The sequence below is a fragment of the Oncorhynchus tshawytscha genome, unplaced genomic scaffold (genome assembly GCF_018296145.1).
Source record: "Oncorhynchus tshawytscha isolate Ot180627B unplaced genomic scaffold, Otsh_v2.0 Un_contig_20697_pilon_pilon, whole genome shotgun sequence".
NCBI lineage: Eukaryota > Metazoa > Chordata > Actinopteri > Salmoniformes > Salmonidae > Oncorhynchus > Oncorhynchus tshawytscha.
The window spans coordinates 1-21,401 of NW_024607992.1; the positions used below are offsets into that span (position 1 = coordinate 1).

The window sequence follows — 21,401 nt, forward strand, 5'->3', positions numbered from 1 at the left end:
CTGGTCCACCTGCCATCCTCTGTCGTACCCGGTCCACCTGCCATCATCATCTCTGTCGTACCTGCTCCACCTGCCATCATCATCTCTGTCATACCTGCTCCACCTGCCATCATCATCTCTGTCGTACCTGCTCCACCTGCCATCATCATCTCTGTCGTACCTGCTCCACCTGCCATCATCATCTCTGTCGTACCTGCTCCACCTGCCATCATCATCTCTGTCGTACCTGCTCCACCTGCCATCATCATCTCTGTCGTACCTGCTCCACCTGCCATCATCATCTCTGTCGTACCTGCTCCACCTGCCATCATCATCTCTGTCGTACCTGCTCCACCTGCCACCATCATCTCTGTCGTACCTGGTCCACCTGCCACCATCATCTCTGTCGTACCTGGTCCACCTGCCACCATCATCTCTGTCGTACCTGGTCCACCTGCCATCATCATCTCTGTCGTACCTGGTCCACCTGCCATCATCATCTCTGTCGTACCTGGTCCACCTGCCATCATCATCTCTGTCGTACCTGGTCCACCTGCCATCCTCTGTCGTACCCGGTCCACCTGCCATCATCATCTCTGTCGTACCCGGTCCACCTGCCATTATCATCTCTGTCGTACCCGGTCCACCTGCCATCATCATCTCTGTCCTCCTTACCCTCCCTCAACACACCTTTTACCATTCTCTCTTTACAGAGACAGAAAGAACGAAGGAAACTGGAGAAGGAGAAGAGCGCGGATGCTGAGCAGGAGGGAGAAGCGTCAGAGTCTGAGAGTGAAAGTGAGGAGGAGGAGGTAGAGAGGGTAGTACCTCCTGCCAAGAACAAGCCCACGCCTCCTCTCACTGTGTCTGGGAACAAGAGCAACCGCCAGCCCCCTGTCAGGACCCTAGAGGAGGTAGGAGAGGGAGGGAGGGAAGGACATGGAAGGCAGGGAGGTATGGAGGGGTGGATACACCAGAGAAATAGATATAGGATGATAGAAAGAATTTCTTTGTCTCTTTCTGTCTATTATATCTGCGGCCCAAATGACACCCCATTCCCTATATAATGCCCTACTTCTGACCAGAGCTATATGATTCTATGGGCCCTGGTCATAAGCAGTGCATTATAAGGGTGCCGTTTTGGTTTATATCTCCTCCTCTAGGAGCCAGAGTGGGACGTCCGCAGTGCGTTTGTGGCCAACGCTGCCAGTCACATCAGACCCAAAGCCAGGACCAGTGCAGGCCACGCCTCTAGAGAGAACAAGGAGAACGAGTCTAGGACTAGCGAGGTGCGGAGGGCTGGATACACACACACGCGCACACACAGAGGCAGTGTTAACTGAGTTGTCTCATTTCAGGTGGAGAGTTCAGACCCTGTGAAGAAGAAGGGAGCTTCACTAACAGGTGACATGAACACAATTGTCTCAATGATTATTTCTATTCACTGAAATGACCCCAGTTTAACACTGTATGTGTGTGTTCTCCTCTAGAGAAGGGTATTCAGTTGTTTAAGCAGGGCCAGTACTCTCAGGCTGTGGACATGTTCTCTGAGGCTATCCACTATGACCCCAAAGACCACAGGTACACCTTAAAGCTTGACCTCTGACCCTAAATACAACGTATTGCACCACTATGCTCTCTGACCTGAAATTAGATTTCTGTCAACTTGTGTTTTAATGTGTCCTCGCTCTCTCTCTTTCTTCCTTCCCTCTCTCGCTATCTGTCTCTCTGTCTCTTTCTCGTTCAGGTTCTTTGGGAATCGTTCATACTGCTACTGGTGTCTGGAGCTCTACCCCTCTGCCCTATCAGACGCTCAGAGGTCCATCCAGCTTGCCCCTGATTGGCCAAAGGGATACTTTCGCAAGGGGAGTGCACTGATGGGGTTGAAGGTCAGTGTCTGAGCTCTCTACTGTGAACGTGGACATTCCTGTGTGTGTGTGTGTCTGTCTGTCTGTGTGTGAAATCTGACTCCATCTTCCTCCCCTCTTCTCTCTCCAGCGGTATGGTGAGGCAGAGGGGGCCATGCAGCAGGTGTTGAAGCTGGATCAGGACTGTGAGGAGGCCTCCATTGAGCTCTTCAACTGCAAGGTCCTGCAGCTCATGGTGAGGGGAGACTGGGATCAGGGGTCAAATCAAATTGTATTAGTCACTTGCGCTGAATACAACAGGTGTAGTAGACCTTACAGTGAAATGCTTACTTACGAACCCCTAACCAACAATGTAGTTAAAAAAAAATGAATATGAAGAAATATAAGTAACAAGTAATTAAAGAGCAGCAGTAAAATAACAATAGCGAGACTATATACAGGGGGTACCGGTACAGAGTCAATGTGGGGGAACCGGTTAGTGGAGGTAATATGTACATGTAGGTAGAGTTATTTAAGTGACTATGCATAGATAATAACAGAGAGTAGCAGCAGTGTAAAAGAGGGGGGAGCAATGCAAATAGTCTGGGTAGCCATTTGATTAGATGTTCTTATGGCTTGTGGGTAGAAGTTGTTTAGAAGCCTCTTGAACCTACACTTGGCGCTCCGGTACCGCTTGCCTGTGGTAGCAGAGAAAACAGTCTATGACTAAGGTGGCTGGCATCTGACCATTTTTAGGGCCTTCCTCTGACACGGCCTGGTATAGAGGTCCTGGATGGCAGGAAGCTTGTCCCCAGTGATGTACTTGGCCTTTCGCACTACCCTCTATAGTGCCTTGCGGTCGGAGGCCGAAAAGTTGCCATACCAGGCAGTGATGCAACCAGTGCTCTTGATAGTGCAGCTGTAGGACCTTTTGAGGATCTGAGGACCCATGTCAAATCTTTTCAGTCTTATGAGGGGAAATGGGTTTGTTGTACCCTCTTTACGACTGTCTTGGTGTGCTTGGACCATGTTAGTTTGTTGGTGATGTGGACACCAAAGAACTTGAAGCTCTCAACGTGCTCCACTACAGCCCCGTCGGTGAGAATGGGGCGTGCTCGGTCCTCTTTTTCCTGTAGTCCTCAATCATCTCCTTTGTCTTGATCACGTTGAGGGAGAGGTTGTTGTCCTGGCACCACACTGCCAGGTCTCTGACCTCCTCCCTATAGGCTGTTGTTGTCGGTGATCGTCGTTGTCGGTGATCAGTGCTACCACTGTTGTGTCATTGGCAAACGTAATGATGGTGTTGGAGTCGTGCCTGGCCATGCAGTCATGAGTGAACAGGGAATACAGGTGGGGACTGAGCACGCACCCCTGAGGGACCCCTGTGTTGAGGATCAGCGTGGCGGATATGTTGCTACCTACCCTTACCACCTGGGGCGGCCCGTCAGGAAGTCCAGGATCCAGTTGCAGAGGAGGTGTTTAGTCCCAGGTTCCTTAGTTCCCTCAAAGCTCATCAATAAGCTATGATGTTGAACTGTGAGCTGTAGTCAATGAGAATAGAATTCTCACATAGATGTTCATTTTGTCCAGGTGGGAGAGTGCAATAGAGATCGCATCATCTGTGGATCTGTTGGTGTGATATGCAAAAATTGGAGTGGGTCTAGGGTTTCTAGAATAATGGTGTTGATGTGAGTCATGACCAGCCTTTCAAAGCACTTTATGCCTACAGACGTGAGTGCTACGGGTCGGAAGTCATTTAGGCAGGTTACCTTAGTGTTCTTGGGCACAGGCACTATGTTGGTCTGCTTAAAACATGTTGGTATTACAGACTTGGACAGGGAGAGGTTGAAAATGTCAGTGAAGACACTTGCCAGTTGGTCAGCTCATGCTTGGAGTACACGTCCTGGAAATCTATCTGGCCTTGTGAATGTTGACCTGTTTAAAGGTCTTACTCACATCTGCTGCGGAGAGCGTGATCACACAGTCATCTGGAACAGCTTGTGCTCTCATGCATGTTTTAGTGTTATTTGCCTTAAAGCGAGCAAAGAAGTAGTTTAGCTCTTCTGGTAGGCTTGTGTCACTGGGCAGTTCTCGACTGTGCTTCCCTTTGTAGTCTGTAATGGTTTGCAAGCCCTGCCACATCAAATGAGCGTCAGAGCCAGTGTAGTACGATTCGATCTTAGTCCTGTATTGACGCTTTGCCTGTTTGATGGTTCGTCGGAGGGCATAGCGGGATTTCTTATCTTATCTTCTTTCTTTTTCTTGATTTCTTCCGTGTTAGAGTCCCGCTCCTTGAAAGCGGCAGCGTTACCCAATGAAGCTTTACCCAGCTTTAGCTCAGTGAGGATGTTGCCTGTAATCCATGGTTTCTGGTTGGGGTATGTACGTACGGTCACTGTGGGGACGATGTCATCGATGCACTTATTGATGAAGCCAATGACTGATGTGGTGTACTGCTCAATGCCATTGGAGGAAACATATTCCAGTCTGTGGAGCAAAACAGTCCAGTATCTTAGCATCTGCTTCATCTGACCACTTTTTTATTGATCGAGACACTGGTGCTTCAGGCTTTCATTTTTGCTTATAAGCAGGAATCAGGAGGATAGAATTATGGTTTGCCAAATGGAGGGCGAGGGAGAGCTTTGTATGCGTTTTTGTATGTGGAGTAAACTTGGTCCAGTTTTTCCCCCTCTGGTTGTACATTTAACATGCTGATAGAAATTTGGTCAAACAGATTTAAGTTTCCCTGCATCCCTGCAAGTCCCCAGCCACTAGGAGCGCTGCCTCTGGGTGAGCATTTTCCTGTTTGCTTATGGCGGAATACAGCTCATTCAGTGTGGTCTTAGTGCCAGCGGTGGTGGTATGTAGACAGCTATGAAAAATACAGATGATAACTCTCTTGGTAGACAGTGTGGTCTACAGCTTATCATGAGATCCTCTACTTCAGGTGAGCAAAACCTTGAGACTTCCTTAGATATGGTGCAGTGGAGTTATTTACAAAAATACATAGTCCGCCGCCCCTTGTCTTTTTTTATTTTTATTTAACTAGGCAAGTCAGTTAAGAACAAATCCTTATTTTCAATGACGGCCTAGGACTGTACTGAACTGCCAGAACCACAGATTTATTTTACCGTGTCAACTCGTGGATTCGATCTTACAACCTTTTGCTTACTAGTCCAACGCTAACCACTAACCACCACTAGGGCTAACCACTAGGCTACCTGCCTCTAACCACTAGGCTACCTGCCTCTAACCACTAGGCTTCCTGCCTCTAACCACTAGGCTAACCCTGCCTCTAACCACTAGGCTTCCTGCCTCTAACCACTAGGCTTCCTGCCTCTAACCACTAGGCTTCCTGCCTCTAACCACAGGCTTCCTGTCTCTAACCACTAGGCTGCCTGCTAGGCTCCTGCCTCTAACCACTAGGGCTAGGCTACCTGCCTCTAACCACTAGGCTACCTGCCTCTAACCACTAGGCTACCTGCCTCTAACCACTAGGCTACCTGCCTCTAACCACTAGGCTACCTGCCTCTAACCACTAGGCTACCTGCCTCTAACCCAGGCTACCTGCCTCTAACCACTAGGCTACCTGCCTCTAACCACTAGGCTACCTGCCTCTAACCACTAGGCTACCTGCCTCTAACCACTAGGCTACCTGCTAACCACTAGCCTGCCTCTAACCACTAGGCTGCCTGCCTCTAACCACTAGGCTACCTGCCTCTAACCACTAGGCTACCTGCCTCTAACCACTAGGCTACCTGCCTCTAACCACTAACCACTAGGCTACCTGCCTCTAACCACTAGGCTACCTGCCTAACCCTAGGTACCTGCCCCAGGTCTGAACGACGACGCTGTTCTTTCCTGCCGATACAGCGTATAACCAGCCACCTGTTGATAATGTCGTCGTTCAGCCACGGCTCTGTGAAGCATAAAATATTACAGTCCTGTATGTCCCATTGGTAGTTTAATCTTCCGCGTTAGGTCATCGATTTTATTTTCAAGAGTTTGCACGTTTGCTAACAGAATGAAAGGAATTGGAGGTTTATTCGATCGCCTACGATCAGGTCAGGCTCTAGTCTTTTGTTATAGGATAACTTTGGTGTTGATTGGTGAACTTGTAATGAGATTTTTTTGTCTTTTCTGTTTTGTTTCTGAGATATGATCTGATATCAGTTTATCAATTCACCCCTTCTCTCCTGTAGGATCTGGGTTTTGAAGAGGGGCAGAGTGTGTTGCTGTTGGAGAAGTTTACCACGGTGCAGGCTGCTCTCGGCTCCCCTGAGGCTGACAGAGGTATTGGGACAGGCTGCTCTACCAGACCCCACCACAGGGGGCGTAGTATAGACATGCTGCACTACCAGACCCCACCACAGGGGACATAGTATAGACAGGCTACTCTACCAGACCCCACCACAGGGGGCGTAGTATAGACAGGTTGCACTACCAGACCCCACCACAGGGGGCATAGCCATTGCATTTAAAGAGTTTGATTTACCAAATATACTACAACAATATAGAAATACTTACTGTACATCTAACATTGATTTGTTGCGAGGTTTCGCTACAATGTTTCATAGTAAAGTGAACCTTTTCCTCTTCTTTCTGCAGTGGTGGACCTCTCCTCCCCTGAGGACTCTACTGGGTGAGTATGTTGAACTGGGTATCATACCTGGGTTGTTAGTGTGACTCTCTACCATGTTATCCCACTGAGCTAAAGTCTAGGCATTAGCTTCGGGAGCTAACATGAATCTTCACGTCTCAGACAAGGTTATCTCGTCATTTGAGACCAGCTTTGTTGACCGAGGCCACAGCCACTCTGTTTGTTATCTCGTCATTTGAGACCAGCTTTGCTGAGGCCACCACCACTCTGTTTGTTATCTCGTCATTTGAGACCAGCTTTGCTGAGGCCACCAGCCACTCTGTTTGTTATCTCGTCATTTGAGACCATTTGAGACCAGTTTGTTTCGTCATTTGAGCTGAGGCCACAGCCACTCTGTTTGTTATCTCGTCATTTGACCAGCTTTGCTGAGGACATTTGAGACCAGCTTTGCTGAGGCCACCACCACTCTGTTTGTTATCTCGTCATTTGAGACCAGCTTTGCTGAGGCCACCACCACTCTGTTTGTTATCTCGTCATTTGAGACCAGCTTTGCTGAGGCCACCACCACTCTGTTTGTTATCTCGTCATTTGAGACCAGCTTTGCTGAGGCCACCACCACTCTGTTTGTTATCTCGTCATTTGAGACCAGCTTTGCTGAGGCCACCACCACTCTGTTTGTTATTCTGTTTGTCATCTAAATGGTCCTATAATACATCATTTAATTTACATCCCTACAGTTCTAGAAGCTATTGACTGTCCCAAATGGCCCCCTATTCCAGGGTTTCCGTTAGGAAGATGTTACGCTGGACATTTGTCAAGAAGCATTTGAATATACCGGACATTTGAGAAATTTAACGGACCTCATATGCATTGGGTGCTGAAGCTGATTTAGGGCGTCCACCATCTGTCAGAATGGCAGAAATCACATTTAAATGATGGTAATTCATATTAACAGAACATGCAAGTCGAAGATGCAACAATGTGTGGTCCTTATTACCACATTCTGACTCTGTTAGAATAACTGTCCAAATGTACTTTTGCTCAACCAACAAGACGAGGAACAAACAGCACAATAACTGGCCTGTCAGTCTACGATCCCCCACCGTAGAAACGTTCACCTATTCTATTGGTCAACTTGTGGAGAAAGAAATAGCCGATACCAAACAGACTCTGGGACAGTTGTGGGAAGACAGATCCCAAATTCATTCAACCAGTAGGACCAGGCTACATTAAAAAACATTAAAAAGTCATGAATCTGATGCAGAGCAGAAGGCTTAGATCAGTGGTCGCCAACCGGTCGATCATGATCGACTGCTCGATTTCCAAGCCACTCCTAGTCGATCACCAAGCATTTCTGTGAAAAACCCAACGATAAAGCCTTGCGTTCCTATAAAAAAAATGGTTTTGCGCTGTTGATGGTAGGTGCACTTGATTCAGCAGCCCTAGTGCCGGGAAGGCAAAGTGTTTCCATTTTAAACCATTTCATGTGTCTAAAGGTAGAACTCCGCCTACTCGGCAGGCCCAGAGAGCAAATCAAGTGCACCTATAGGCCTACCGCTGCCCAATCAGATAGCTCAGATCACAGAGTCTGCACAGTTTCCTCGCTCCATAGACTGTAAAAGAAGCCTTGAACTCACAGCAAAGTGAGTGTCAAAATGTTTAAAACCACGAGTAGAGAGACAACGAATACAGCAGAGAGCTGCTTTTTCTTGACTGAGTTCATGTTTAAGTTGTTATTCAGCACTGTCAACACTTAGTTCATCCGTTTTATAAGCCATAAAATGTGAGTGTTTCAATAAGCTTGCGTCGTTGTTATTTCTCTGGTCATAGGAGTAACAACATTTAATTGATTCATGAGGCAGAAGTAATGCAGTAAGCCTCACCATCAGCTGGAAGACTGTGTCCCCTTTTCTCAGCTGAAGGAGGGGAGAGAGGAGGGACGGTGAGGAGGGGGAGAGAGGAGGGACGGTGAGTCGGGTGAGAGGCAGCCTCCGCTGCTCCTTCCCTCCCCTCAGACTGACCATCAGATGCTCCCTCCCCTCAGACTGACCATCAGATGCAGGCCATCAGTACAGTACAAAAAATAAGCAAATTATTATGCTCACTCAGCTGTGCCTCACAAGCAATAGAACAAATGATCTATTACCAGTGTGATCATATACCTACAATTTTTTAAATGGTCTGAGAAGAACAACATTGGCAGGCCAATTCATGCGCAGCCAATATGCAGTGATGATATATAGGGCCTATAGCCTACTGTACAAACCTCATTGCTACAGAACTGTGTTTAATTAGTTCATGTTGCAAAGGCTTATGTTTAAGTCATGTTTTTAAATCTGGCCGTAGATCTCTGCTTGCATTTTGACTCCGTAATCTTGACTCAGAAAAGGTTGTTGACCGCTGGTTTAGGTTAAAATGTTAAACTATTATTTCCTCACATTATAAATGCAACAATGTGCACAAGGCAGTAGGTTGCGTGAATGTTTGTCCCATAATGACATTAGCGGGAGAACACCATTGTCAAAAGGGCACTGCACATGCGAGCGGTTTCATGTGACAGAGTTGAAAATATCTGTTCGAAATTTTGAAATAGGGGACATCTGATATGCAACAACTAGCGTGGGTTGCTGGTATGACTAGGATTGTGCCTTTGTCTACTGGACGAGAAAGAAAGTTGATCTAAAATAATTGCCTCCACAGGTTAGGCTACTTTGACGCAAAGTAAGACATGCCTAATAATGTGTAGTAAAACCAGGGGTTGGAACCGGTTTGGGGAACAGACTTCGAAAATGAAGAACAGAACCAGAACTGAGAATGAAAGTGATCTATACTGTACCGGAACAGAACTGTTATTTTAAAAGCATGGGAACCGGTTAATAATATTATTTTCTTTCTGGGAATTTTTTTCCAGTCCCACCAAAAACGCAACAAAGTGCCTATGCATAGCCCCCACTCTGTCACTCAGAAACTTAACCCAGTGTCTGCCTGCCTGCCAGCTGAAAATTGTGTGTGTGTGTGTGTAGGCTAACTGCCCCTCCCTCTGAAGCATAGTCTACCGTAGCTACTGATGTTACACGCTTGATTAAAATATTTTTTATTAGAGAAGAATGGATGAACCTTTTCATTTCTAGTTAAGGATACTATAGTACTATATACATGTTTTTATTTGAATTCTGGTGCTGCTCTGCACACAAGCTTGTTAGCTAGCTAGCTAGCTCTGGTCTAGCTCTCAAACTTTAGGCAGAATTATGTGTATTCAGATTCAGAAGACTAATGTCCGCAGAGAGGCAATTCATTTTGCAGCAGTCATAAAACATCACATAAAAAATACAAATAAATAGCAAAGGATATTTTCAAGCAAATAGGCAGGGTATGGCAGTTTCCTAGTGTACTGTAGTGGAACTGAGAGTCATGATCAAGGGTTTGTTCTGGTCCAATGTTAGTCAAGCCAACTCTCTGAAGTTCAGATATTCAAAGTTCCTTCATAGAAGCTTCTCCTCCGCAGGTATGATTCTGTGGGCCTAATTCAGATAATGCATGTCATCACTTTATGACCAACTCTCTTCTTCTCACCAGTGTATTTTCAGTCACATCTAGCACCCTTCTCTACACTTGTCTGTCCAATGCATGTACTTAGCTTGTCCGCTGCATGGCAAGCTGCTCTATCCATTGGTGAAGTCATTTAATGTCGAGCTAAATGTAAAAAAAAATATAAAAATATATTTTAAAGGAACGATATAAACAGTTACTTTTGTTTGAACCGGTTCAGAACATTATTTTGCTGGTCAGAACAGTGGAGCAGCACAAACAAAATCATGGTTCTGTTCAGAACGAATAGATTGGACAATTATTTTGGTTCCAACCGCTGATTTAAAACGTTCAGGTTTCTATCAATTAAGTATGTTTTCAAAATGCCTACTGCCTCCATCTCATTGCAAAGTGTTGTGTGACGAGGTGATGAAGTCTTCCTGTTCATAGTGTTGTGTGACGAGGTGATGAAGTCATCCTGTTCATAGTGTTGTGTGACGAGGTGATGAAGTCGTCCTGTTCATAGTGTTGTGTGACGAGGTGATGAAGTCATCCTGTTCATAGTGTTGTGTGACGCGGTGATGAAGTCGTCCTGTTCATAGTGTTGTGTGACGCGGTGATGAAGTCGTCCTGTTCATAGTGTTGTGTGATGAGGTGATGAAGTCGTCCTGTTCATAGTGTTGTGTGACGAGGTGATGAAGTCGTCCTGTTCATAGTGTTGTGTGACGCGGTGATGAAGTCGTCCTGTTCATAGTGTTGTGTGATGAGGTGATGAAGTCGTCCTGTTCATAGTGTTGTGTGACGAGGTGATGAAGTCGTCCTGTTCATAGTGTTGTGTGACGAGGTGATGAAGTCATAGTGTTGTCCTGTTCATAGTGTTGTGTGACTGAGGTGATGAAGTCGTCCTGTTCATAGTGTTGTGTGACGAGGTGATGAAGTCGTCCTGTTCATAGTGTTGTGTGACGAGGTGATGAAGTCGTCCTGTTCATAGTGTTGTGTGACGAGGTGATGAAGTCGTCCTGTTCATAGTGTTGTGTGACGGTGAGGAAGCCGTCCTGTTCATTTGCTGTTTGAGGAGCTGTAGCAGCATCTCTCCTGCTGTCTGACAGATTTACCTCTCAGAGGCTCTGCATCTGTAGGCTGGACGCGTGATAAATATAATGCATTACGAATATACTGTACACATGTGACAATTTAATTCCACTGAATTATGCAAATGAACCTATAGACTGATAAGCATGACCAGTCAAATGTATTTAGATCATCTGGTATTTCCATCAATGAATAATGCTTTTTAGACTATTTCGCAATGGGATTTTTTTCTTCTTCTCCCGGACAATTGGCCAATGGCAATTTTATTTATCGGCTTTTCATTTTTTTAATCGGCCAAACGCCGGCTATTACTGGCTAATGGAAACCCTGCCCTATTCCCTATATTGTGCACTTCTTTCGACAAGAGCCATATAGGCCTTGGTCAAAAGTAATGAACTACAGTTGAAGTCGGAAGTTTACATACACCTTCGCCAAATACATTTAAACTCAGTTTTTCATCATTCCTGACATTTAATCCCAGTAAAAAATCCCTGTTTTAGGTAGGATCACCACTTTATGTTAAGAATGTGAAATGTCAGAATAATAGCAGAGAGAATAATTTATTTCAGCTTTTATTTCTTTCATCACATTCCCAGTGGGTCAGAAGTTTACATACACTCAATTAGTATTTGGTAGCATTCCCTTTAAATGGTTTAACTTGGGTGAAACGTTTCGGGTAGCCTTCCACAAGCTTCCCACATTAAGTTGGGTGAGTTTTGGCCCATTCCTCCTGACAGAGCTGGTGTAACGGAGTCAGGTTTTTAGGCCTCCTTGCTCGCACACACTTTCAGTTCTGCCCACAAATGTTCTATAGGATTGAGGTCAGAGCTTTGTGATGGCCACTTCAATACCTTCGTTGTCCTTAAGGCATTTTGCTTTGGAAATATGGTTGGGGTCATTGTCCATTTGGAAGACCCATTTGTGACGAAGCTTTAACTTCCTGACTGATGTCTTGAGATGTTGCTTCAATATATCCACTCATGATGCCATCCATTTTGTGAAGGACACCAGTCCCTCCTGCAGCAAAGCACCCCCACAACATGATGCTGCCACCCCTGTGCTTCACGGCTGGGATGGTGTTCTTTGGCTTGCAAGCCTCCCCCTTTTTCCTCCAAACATAACGATGGTCATTATGGCCAAACAGATCTATTTCTGTTTCATCAGACCAGAGGACATTTCTCCAAAAAGTACGATCTTTGTCCCCATGTGCAGTTGCAAACCGTAGTCTGTCTTTTTTATTGCGGTTTTGGAGCAGTGACTTCTTCCTTGCTGAGCGGCTTTTCAGGTTATGTCGATATAGGACTCATTTTACTGTGGATATAGATACTTTTGTACCTGTTTCCTCCAGCATCTTCACAAGTTCCTTTACTGTTGTTCTGGGATTGATTTTCACTTTTCGCACCAAAATACATTCATCTCTAGGAGACAGAACGAGTCTCCTTCCTGAGCGGTATGACGGCTGCATGGTCCCATTGTGTTTATACTTGAGTACGATTGTTTGTACAGATGATCGTGGTACCTTCAAGTGTTTGGAAATTGCTCCCAAGGATGAACCAGACTTGTGGAGGTCTACCATTTTTTTTCTGAGGTCCTGGCTGATTTCTTTTGATTTTCCCATGATGTCAAGCAAAGAGGCATTGAGTTTGAAGGATTGGCCTTGAAATACATCCACAGGTACACCTCCAATTGACTCAAATTATGTTAAATAGCCTATCAGAAGCTTTTAAGCCATGACATCATTTTCTGGAATTTTCCAAGCTCTTTAAAGGCACAGTCAACTTAGTGTATGTAAACTTCTGACCCACTGGAATTGTGATACCGTGAACTATAAGTGAAATAATCTGTCTGTAAACAATTGTTGGACAAATGACTTGTCATGCACAAAGTAGATGTCCTAACCGACTTACGAAAACTATAGTTTGTTAACAAGAAATTTGTTGAGTGGTTGAAAACGAGTTTTAATGACTCCAACCTATGTGTATGTAAACTTCCGACTTCAACTGTATGTAGGGAATAGGGTGCCATTTAGGTTGCATTCATAATGTTGTGGTGTTATGTTGCTGTAATAAATGTGTTTTTCCTCTTATCCTCAGGTCCCCCTGTCCCTCTCTCTGGGTGGGGAACGTCACCGTGGACCTCACTGAGAAGCACATATGGGACCTTTTCAAAACGTACGACCACCATGCCCCATTTCCATCTGTTTTAGTTCAGTAGCCTGACCTATCTATCTCCATATCCACTGCTTAGGCTTCTCCTGCTGTGACTTTCTTTGTTTCTGACATGGTGTGATAATCATCAAGAAACACAACATTAACACCTTAAATGGTTCACTCAAAATGGCCGCCGGTCCCCCATTCTAATACTGTTACATTTATCTGTTTGTTGAGTTGGAATGGTGATCATTATTCTTTTACGTTCTAATTCTATGTTTTTACTGTAGGTGTGGTGAAATAGAGAGAATGTAGAACTCGGATACTAATTCTATGTTCTATACCATAGGTGTGGTGAGATAGAGAGTATCAGAGTTCTACATGAGAGATTCTGTGCCTTTGTCAACTTCAAGAATGCCAACATGGCCGCTGTCGCCTTGGAGAGGCTCCAGGTGAGTGGTGGGATGAAACATAATGCTGACTAAATGCCTTCAACTATGTGAGATGTGCTTTCAATTATTTAACTTAATCTTTAGGAGTGTGTACTTTTGGGACTATGTCATTGTACCTTTGGAACTATGCTATTGGTTCCATTGCACTTTTGGGACTATGCTATTGGTTCCATTGTACCTTTGGGACTATGCTATTGGTTCCATTGCACTTTTGGAACTATGCTTTTGGTTCCATTGTACTTTGGACTATGCTATTGTACTTTTGGGAGTATGCTTTTGGTTCTATTGTCTGATTGGAAATATGCTTTTGGTTCCATTGTACTTTTGGGACAATGTTTATTTAACCAGGCTAGTCAATTATTAATAACAAATTATTATTTACAATGACGGTGAGGCTAAAGTGTGAGTACGGATAACTTCTCAAAAAAACAGTTTCAATCTAATTAACATAATCAAAATCGCCTAAACCTGTCCGTTCAAGATAGAGATATCAGTCCAACGCATCCGCCGATGTCACACTTGCGCGTCTGCGGTTAAAGGTGGCAGAGCGAGAGCGATGTTTGTCAGACCATGAGACATCCCGATATCACGAACCGGCTCATAGCCCGTAACAAAAGGGAAACAACGTGGAGATAAGGAGAAACAAAATATATATTTATTAAATAAGTAACTAAGTATAATATACAATGGTGTGTGTAATCAGTAATCAGTAGTGTAAGTGTTTTGCATGAAGGTGATAATGCAGGGTGTTGAAAGATGCTAAAGCAAACAACCAAAAACCACCAAGAAACACAACAAAATCTATAAAGGTGTCTGCATGGAGAGAGTCTCCTCCATGAATGGGGAAGTGGTGTATTTATCCTGGGAGACACCGGGCAGGTGTGTCCAGAGACTCCTCCATGAATGTCTGCATGGATGGAGAGAGTCTCCTCCATGAATGGGGAAGAGGTCTATTTATCCTGGGAGACACCGGGCCCAGGTGTGTCTGCATGGAGAGAGTCTCCTCCATGAATGGGGAAGAGGTCTATTTATCCTGGGACACACCGGGCCCAGGTGTGTCTGCATGGAGAGAGTCTCCTCCATGAATGGGGAAGAGGTCTATTTATCCTGGGAGACACCGGGCCCAGGTGTGTCTGCATGGAGAGAGACTCCTCCATGAATGGGGAAGAGGTCTATTTATCCTGGGAGACACCGGGCCCAGGTGTGTCTGCATGGAGAGAGACTCCTCCATGAATGGGGAAGAGGTCTATTTATCCTGGGAGACACCGGGCCCAGGTGTGTCTGCATGGAGAGAGACTCCTCCATGAATGGGGAAGAGGTGTATTTATCCTGGGAGACACCGGGCCCAGGTGTGTCTGCATGGAGAGAGACTCCTCCATGAATGGGGAAGAGGTGGATTTATCCTGGGAGACACCAGGCCCAGGTGTGTCTGCATGGAGACTCCTCCATGAATGGGGAAGAGGTGTATTTATCCTGGGAGACACCGGGCCCAGGTGTGTCTGCATGGAGAGAGACTCCTCCATGAATGGGGAAGAGGTCTATTTATCCTGGGAGACACCGGGCCCAGGTGTGTCTGCATGGAGAGAGACTCCTCCATGAATGGGGAAGAGGTCTATTTATCCTGGGAGACACCGGGCCCAGGTGTGTCTGCATGGAGAGAGACTCCTCCATGAATGGGGAAGAGGTCTATTTATCCTGAAAGACACCGGGCCCAGGTGTGTCTGCATGGAGAGAGACTCCGCCATGAATGGGGAAGTGGTGTATTTATCCTGGGACACACCGGGCCCAGGTGTGTCTGCATGGAGAGAGACTCCTCCATGAATGGGGAAGTGGTGTATTTATCCTGGGAGACACCGGGCCCAGGTGTGTCTGCATGGAGAGAGACTCCTCCATGAATGGGGAAGTGGTGTATTTATCCTGGAAGACACCGGGCCCAGGTGTGTCTGCATGGAGAGAGACTCCTCCATGAATGGGGAAGAGGTCTATTTATCCTGAAAGACACCGGGCCCAGGTGTGTCTGCATGGAGAGAGACTCCTCCATGAATGGGGAAGAGGTCTATTTATCCTGGGAGACACCAGGCCCAGGTGTGTCTGCATGGAGAGAGACTCCTCCATGAATGGGGAAGAGGTCTATTTATCCTGGGACACACCGGGCCCAGGTGTGTCTGCATGGAGAGAGACTCCTCCATGAATGGGGAAGAGGTCTATTTATCCTGGGAGACACCTGGCCCAGGTGTGTCTGCATGGAGAGAGTCTCCTCCATGAATGGGGAAGAGGTGTATTTATCCTGGGACACACCGGGCCCAGGTGTGTCTGCATGGAGAGAGACTCCTCCATGAATGGGGAAGAGGTCTATTTATCCTGGGAGACACCGGGCCCAGGTGTGTCTGCATGGAGAGAGACTCCTCCATGAATGGGGAAGAGGTGTATTTATCCTGGGAGACACCGGGCCCAGGTGTGTCTGCATGGAGAGAGACTCCTCCATGAATGGGGAAGAGGTCTATTTATCCTGGGAGACACCGGGCCCAGGTGTGTCTGCATGGAGAGAGTCTCCTCCATGAATGGGGAAGAGGTCTATTTATCCTGGGACACACCGGGCCCAGGTGTGTCTGCATGGAGAGAGACTCCTCCATGAATGGGGAAGAGGTGTATTTATCCTGGGACACACCTGGCCCAGGTGTTTCCCATGTAGCTGACGACCCTCCCAACTCCGCCCACCAGATCCTAATAAGGGAACAAGAACAAACAGAGAATACGGCAGACAGAGTGGGAGGGTCGTCACACCGAAAAAACGAAAACGTCTGTACCAAAACTTGATTAAAAATAAGTTTGACTAAAAGGACAACACAGACAGAAGACACTGGCAACAGCTCAAATACACCAGCAAACAGTGTGTGTGTGTGTGCGTAGTGTAAAACAACAGGCTGCCTTACATAAGGCAATGCAAACTAGTGTCATGTGGTGACAACTAGAAACAGCTACATGGCTCAACAACCTGTTCATCTATTTGTCCTTTGAACTCCTCCAGACACCAGGTCCTGGTGTTTTAGTTTGGCCCGGAGGGAATTCAAGATCAGGAGCTGAGTAATGAAAGGGACTTTTAGCATAAAACACGATTGAGATCTGAGCTTGTATTATGTGTTCTCATTTTGAGCTGGAAGAGCAGTGTTTCTTAACTGAATAAGAATGGACCAGGGTTTGACGCTGCGTGTTGCTACTGATGTCCACCTGACAGCACTGTAGAGATCACAATGGTGAGTTAGACGTCTCTGCGTGACACACAGAGTCAAGAGCCTTCAGTGTACAGCTTGAGTCTTGCACATAAATAGTATCATCATTGTCCAACACAAAGAGAAAAGTACAACGATTCAACTCCTTTCTGGCTGCAAAGGAAAAACAATCTTTGTGCCGGTAATAAAACCCAATACGTTGTTATTGGATCCATTGTACTTTTGGGACTATGCTATTGGTCCTATTGCATGTAGTATTTTGAATGTGCCTGCTGTTTGTCCTCCTGTCCAGGGTGTGGAGCTGGAGAGCACCAGGCTGGTAATCAGGTACCCAGACCGCTGGGTCCAGAGAACCCCTCCCTCTCCTCAGAGGACCAACTCTATAGGCCTCAACACCTCCTCAGCCTCCCAGTATGCCTCCACAGGGTAAAGACATCCACCTGTCATTCAAAACATCATTATGAGTTATTCTAAAGTGTTACCAATCAACTCATATAAACTTTTGAAATGTACAAAGTGATGGAAGGAGGAAGCAGGAGCTCAGGTGCAGGTGTTTGTGTTTTCATACTGTTTGTCTCTCTCTCTCCCAGGACCAGGAGGATGTCTCCCATCAATGGTGACGAGTGTTTCTTCTGGAGGACCACCGGCTGTTTCTATGGTGACAGGTGTCGCTTCAAACACAAGCCTGACCAGAGAGGAAGAGACAGGAAACCATGGCAACCCTGACCACCACGCAGGGACTGGATAGTACAGAGGGAGGAGAATGATGAGGATGAGGGACTGTGTCCCTACTTTAAAAGGGAAAAGGAGGTTGAGGGTGGGGGCGGGGGGTGTCACCCCGTTTGTAGTCCTCTGGCACAGACCACAGATCCCAGACAGAACACTAGACATATATAATGAGTGTGTGAAGTGTCAATCAAAGTGAAGAGGAGTGCACCTCTGATTTCCTTCCCCCTCTCCCTCGGCCGGAGCTGTGAAACATGGAAATGACATCATCATTAGAACTTGAAGGGATCTTTGCCCAGTGAACCTCCTCTATGATGACCATGTTGTAGACACTAAGGGGGCTGACATCTGTTGTTATCATGTGTTTTACTGTGTATGTATTTATGGTCATGTGACTGAACATGTGACCTGAATGTGTCACTTTGAGACTCAGTGCCAGCATGATGCCATAGGGTGCCAAGTAATTGTCCCTACAGGGGATAAATAAACAATGCTTTTTAATTGAATATGGGGCACGTTCCAGGCAGACTAAATTGCAGTCACCTGCCTTCTCTCACAACACCTGGATAAGTGTTTGTTTAAGATGTCAGCTAACCCATCATGATTTAGCAAACTGATGCAGGACTGCACAGTCAGTGACGTGGCACGCAACCATGAGTCAGTCTGGAACATCACCAGTGTCCATGGGGTGTTCTAACATCCAGACCACCTTAAATGAAACAAGTAGTGTGCTACTGTGGATATTGGAACAAGACCCATAACACCTTCCTAATATTGAGTTGCTCCTCCCCTTTCACCCTCAGAACAGCCTCAATTTGTCGGGGCATGGAAGGTGTCGAAAGCGTTCCACGGGGATACTGGCCCATGTTGACTCCAATGCTTCCCACAGTTGTGTCAAGTTGGCTGGATGTCCTTTGGGTGGTGGACCATTCTTGATACACACTGGAAACTGTTTAGTATGGAAAACCCAGCAGCGTTGCAGTTCTTGACACACTCAAACCGGTGCACCTGGCACCTAATACTGTACCCCGTTCAAAGGCACTTAAATTGTTTGTCTTGCCCGTTCACTCTCTGAATGGCACACATACACAACCCATGTCTCAATGCTTAAACATCCTTCTTTAACCTGTCTCCTCCCTTTCATCTACACCGATTGAAGTGGATTTAACAAGTGATCATAGCTTTCACCTGGATTCACCTGGTCATTTATGTTATAGAAATAGCAGGTATTCCTAATATTTTGTACACACAGTGTTCGCTCGGTGGACTAAAACATGTCTGTTCAGTGGACTAGTACATGTCTGTTCAGTGGACTAGTACATGTCTGTTCAGTGGTACATGTCTGTTCAGTACATGTCTGTTCAGTGGACTAGTACATGTCTGTTCAGTGGACTAGTACATGTCTGTTCAGTGGACTAGTACATGTCTGTTCAGTGGACTAGTACATGTCTGTTCAGTGGACTAGTACATGTCTGTTCAGTGGACTAGTACATGTCTGTTCAGTGACTAGTACATGTCTGTTCAGTAGTACATGTCTGTTCAGTGGACTAGTACATGTCTGTTCAGTGGACTAATTAAATTCAAGTGGACTAAAGTGACAATATGTCTGAGGACTTACAGAATGACTGTTTCAGAGCATCAATGTAAAAAGACAATCTGTTCTGTATCCTCTCAGCATGTGAGGAGCACAGGGGAGCTGACAAGTGTACAAATGACTTAGTGTTTTATTATGTCAATCAGTTGTATTCATTCATAATAAAATACAGTTTAATCAAATCGGATGAAGTTTCATTATTAAATGTAAATTTGATCTGCTGCCACGTGTTGTATATTTATATGTACGTTTCCCTCTGATTGAATTGTCTGAATTCACTTGTCGAGTGACAATTAAAGAAAAAAACGACATTGATGAAAGATGTGAATCCCTCTACCCTGGCAAAGACAGACTGTATCTAGGAAAACGATTTAGGCTTTGCCTGTTCCTTTGCCCCTGTTTCTCTCTGCCCCTGTTCCTCTCTGCCCCCTGTTCCTCTCTGCCCCCTGTTCCTCTCTGCCCCTGTTCCTCTCTGCCCCCTGTTCCTGTCTGCCCCTGTTTCTTCCTCTGCCCCTGTTCCCCCTGCCCCTGTTCCTCTCTGCCCCTGTTTCTCTCTGCCCCTGTTCCTCTCTGCCCCTGTTTCTCTCTGCCCCTCTCTGCCCCTGTTTCTCCCTGCCCCTGGCCCCAGTCCTTTTTGACTGCGTCCCTTTTCTCCACCCTTCCCGAAGTGTGCACTAACAATCACCAATCACACACACACACAGAGGCAGTGTTAACTGAGTTGTCTCATTTCAGGTGGAGAGTTCAGACCCTGTGAAGAAGAAGGGAGCTTCACTAACAGGTGACATGAACACAATTGTCTCAGAATGATTATTTCTATTCACTGAAATGAGCCCAGTTTAACACTGTATGTGTGTGTTCTCCTCCAGAGAAGGGTATTCAGTTGTTTAAGCAGGGCCAGTACTCTCAGGATGTGGACATGTTCTCTGAGGCTATCCACTGTGACCCCAAACACCACAGGCACACAACATAAAATACCACAATACTCACAAATTAGATTTGTGTAATCTTGTCCAAACTCTCTCTCTCTCTCTCTCTCTCTCTCTCTCTCTCTCTCTCTAGTTCTTTGGGAATAATTGATACAGCTAAGGGTGTTTGGAGATCTACTCCTCTGACTCATCACATGCTCAGACGTCCATCCAGCTTTCTCCTGATTGGCCAAAGTGATGCTTCCACAAAGGGAGTGCACTAACAGGGTTGAAGGTCACTATCTGAGCTATCTACTGTGAATGTGCACAATGCTTTGTGTGTCTGTCTGTCAGAATTCTGACTCTCTCGCCATCTTTCTTCCTCTCCACTCCCCTCTTCTCTCCAGCGGTATGGTGAGGCAGAGAGGACCATGTAACAGAGTGGAGGCTCCTCAGAGGAGGAAGGGGAGGGACATCCCCTTTAGTGAATTTAAAAAGTTATCCTTTTTAGATGAAACTATGTAATCAAATAAATGATTAAAACACACTATTTTGCAATGAAGGTCTATAGTAGCCTCAACAGCACTCTGTAGGGTAGCACCATGGTGTAGCTGGAGGACAGCTAGCTGCCGTGCCCTGGTACATTGATTTCCATACAAAACCTAGGAGGCTCATGGTTCTCGCCCCCTTCCATAGACTTACACAGTAATTATGACAAGTTCCAGAGCATGTCCTCCAACCTGACATTTTGACATTTTGAAAGCATAAGCTACAGCTAGCTAGCACTGCAGTGCATACAATGTGGTGAGTAGTTGACTCAGAGAGAAAGACAATAGTTGAACAGTTTTGAACAAACACAGAGCGATAGATCAAACACCCTGCTCAAACAGAGGGATGCTATATTAGCTAGCTGGCTATGATGATCCAACACAACACTGGAACTCTCCTTCATTTATTTGGCGTGGGCTACGGCCAAACTGTAGCCTGTGTGGAGTTGGGTTAATAAAACGTACATTCGTAAACTCAATCCTCTGTCTGGACAATTGTTCCTTTATGATCTAGCCAGGTCATTGCACTATGTTGACTAGGACATTACTTTAGCTAATATGGTGACAACGATATAGAGTGTGTGTAGTAGTTTGACTTGGAAAGGTGTTTTCCGCCTGGTCACATACAGCTGGTGTGTTGTACATTGCTACTATAACAACCTCCACTCTTCTGGGAAGGCTTTCCACTAGATGTTGGAACATTGCTACAAGCATTTCGCTACAGCATTTGGCTAACACCCGCAATAA

The 21,401-nt window shown here is 45.9% G+C and overlaps 1 protein-coding gene across 1 annotated transcript; it reads left to right on the top strand.

The window, feature by feature from the left end:
* Positions 1–692: 692 nt before the first annotated feature.
* Positions 693–18,393, top strand: LOC112241230 (the record flags this gene model as incomplete). The annotated part of the gene is given in 12 exon segments (XM_042312786.1): positions 693–893; positions 1,143–1,268; positions 1,338–1,383; positions 1,470–1,560; positions 1,727–1,868; positions 1,978–2,082; positions 6,029–6,119; positions 6,435–6,468; positions 13,140–13,217; positions 13,546–13,648; positions 17,171–17,304; positions 17,469–18,393. Coding segments are annotated over 12 exon segments (1,287 nt in total), but the record flags the coding sequence as incomplete, so codon positions are not given.
* Between the last annotated feature and the right edge of the window lie 3,008 nt (positions 18,394–21,401).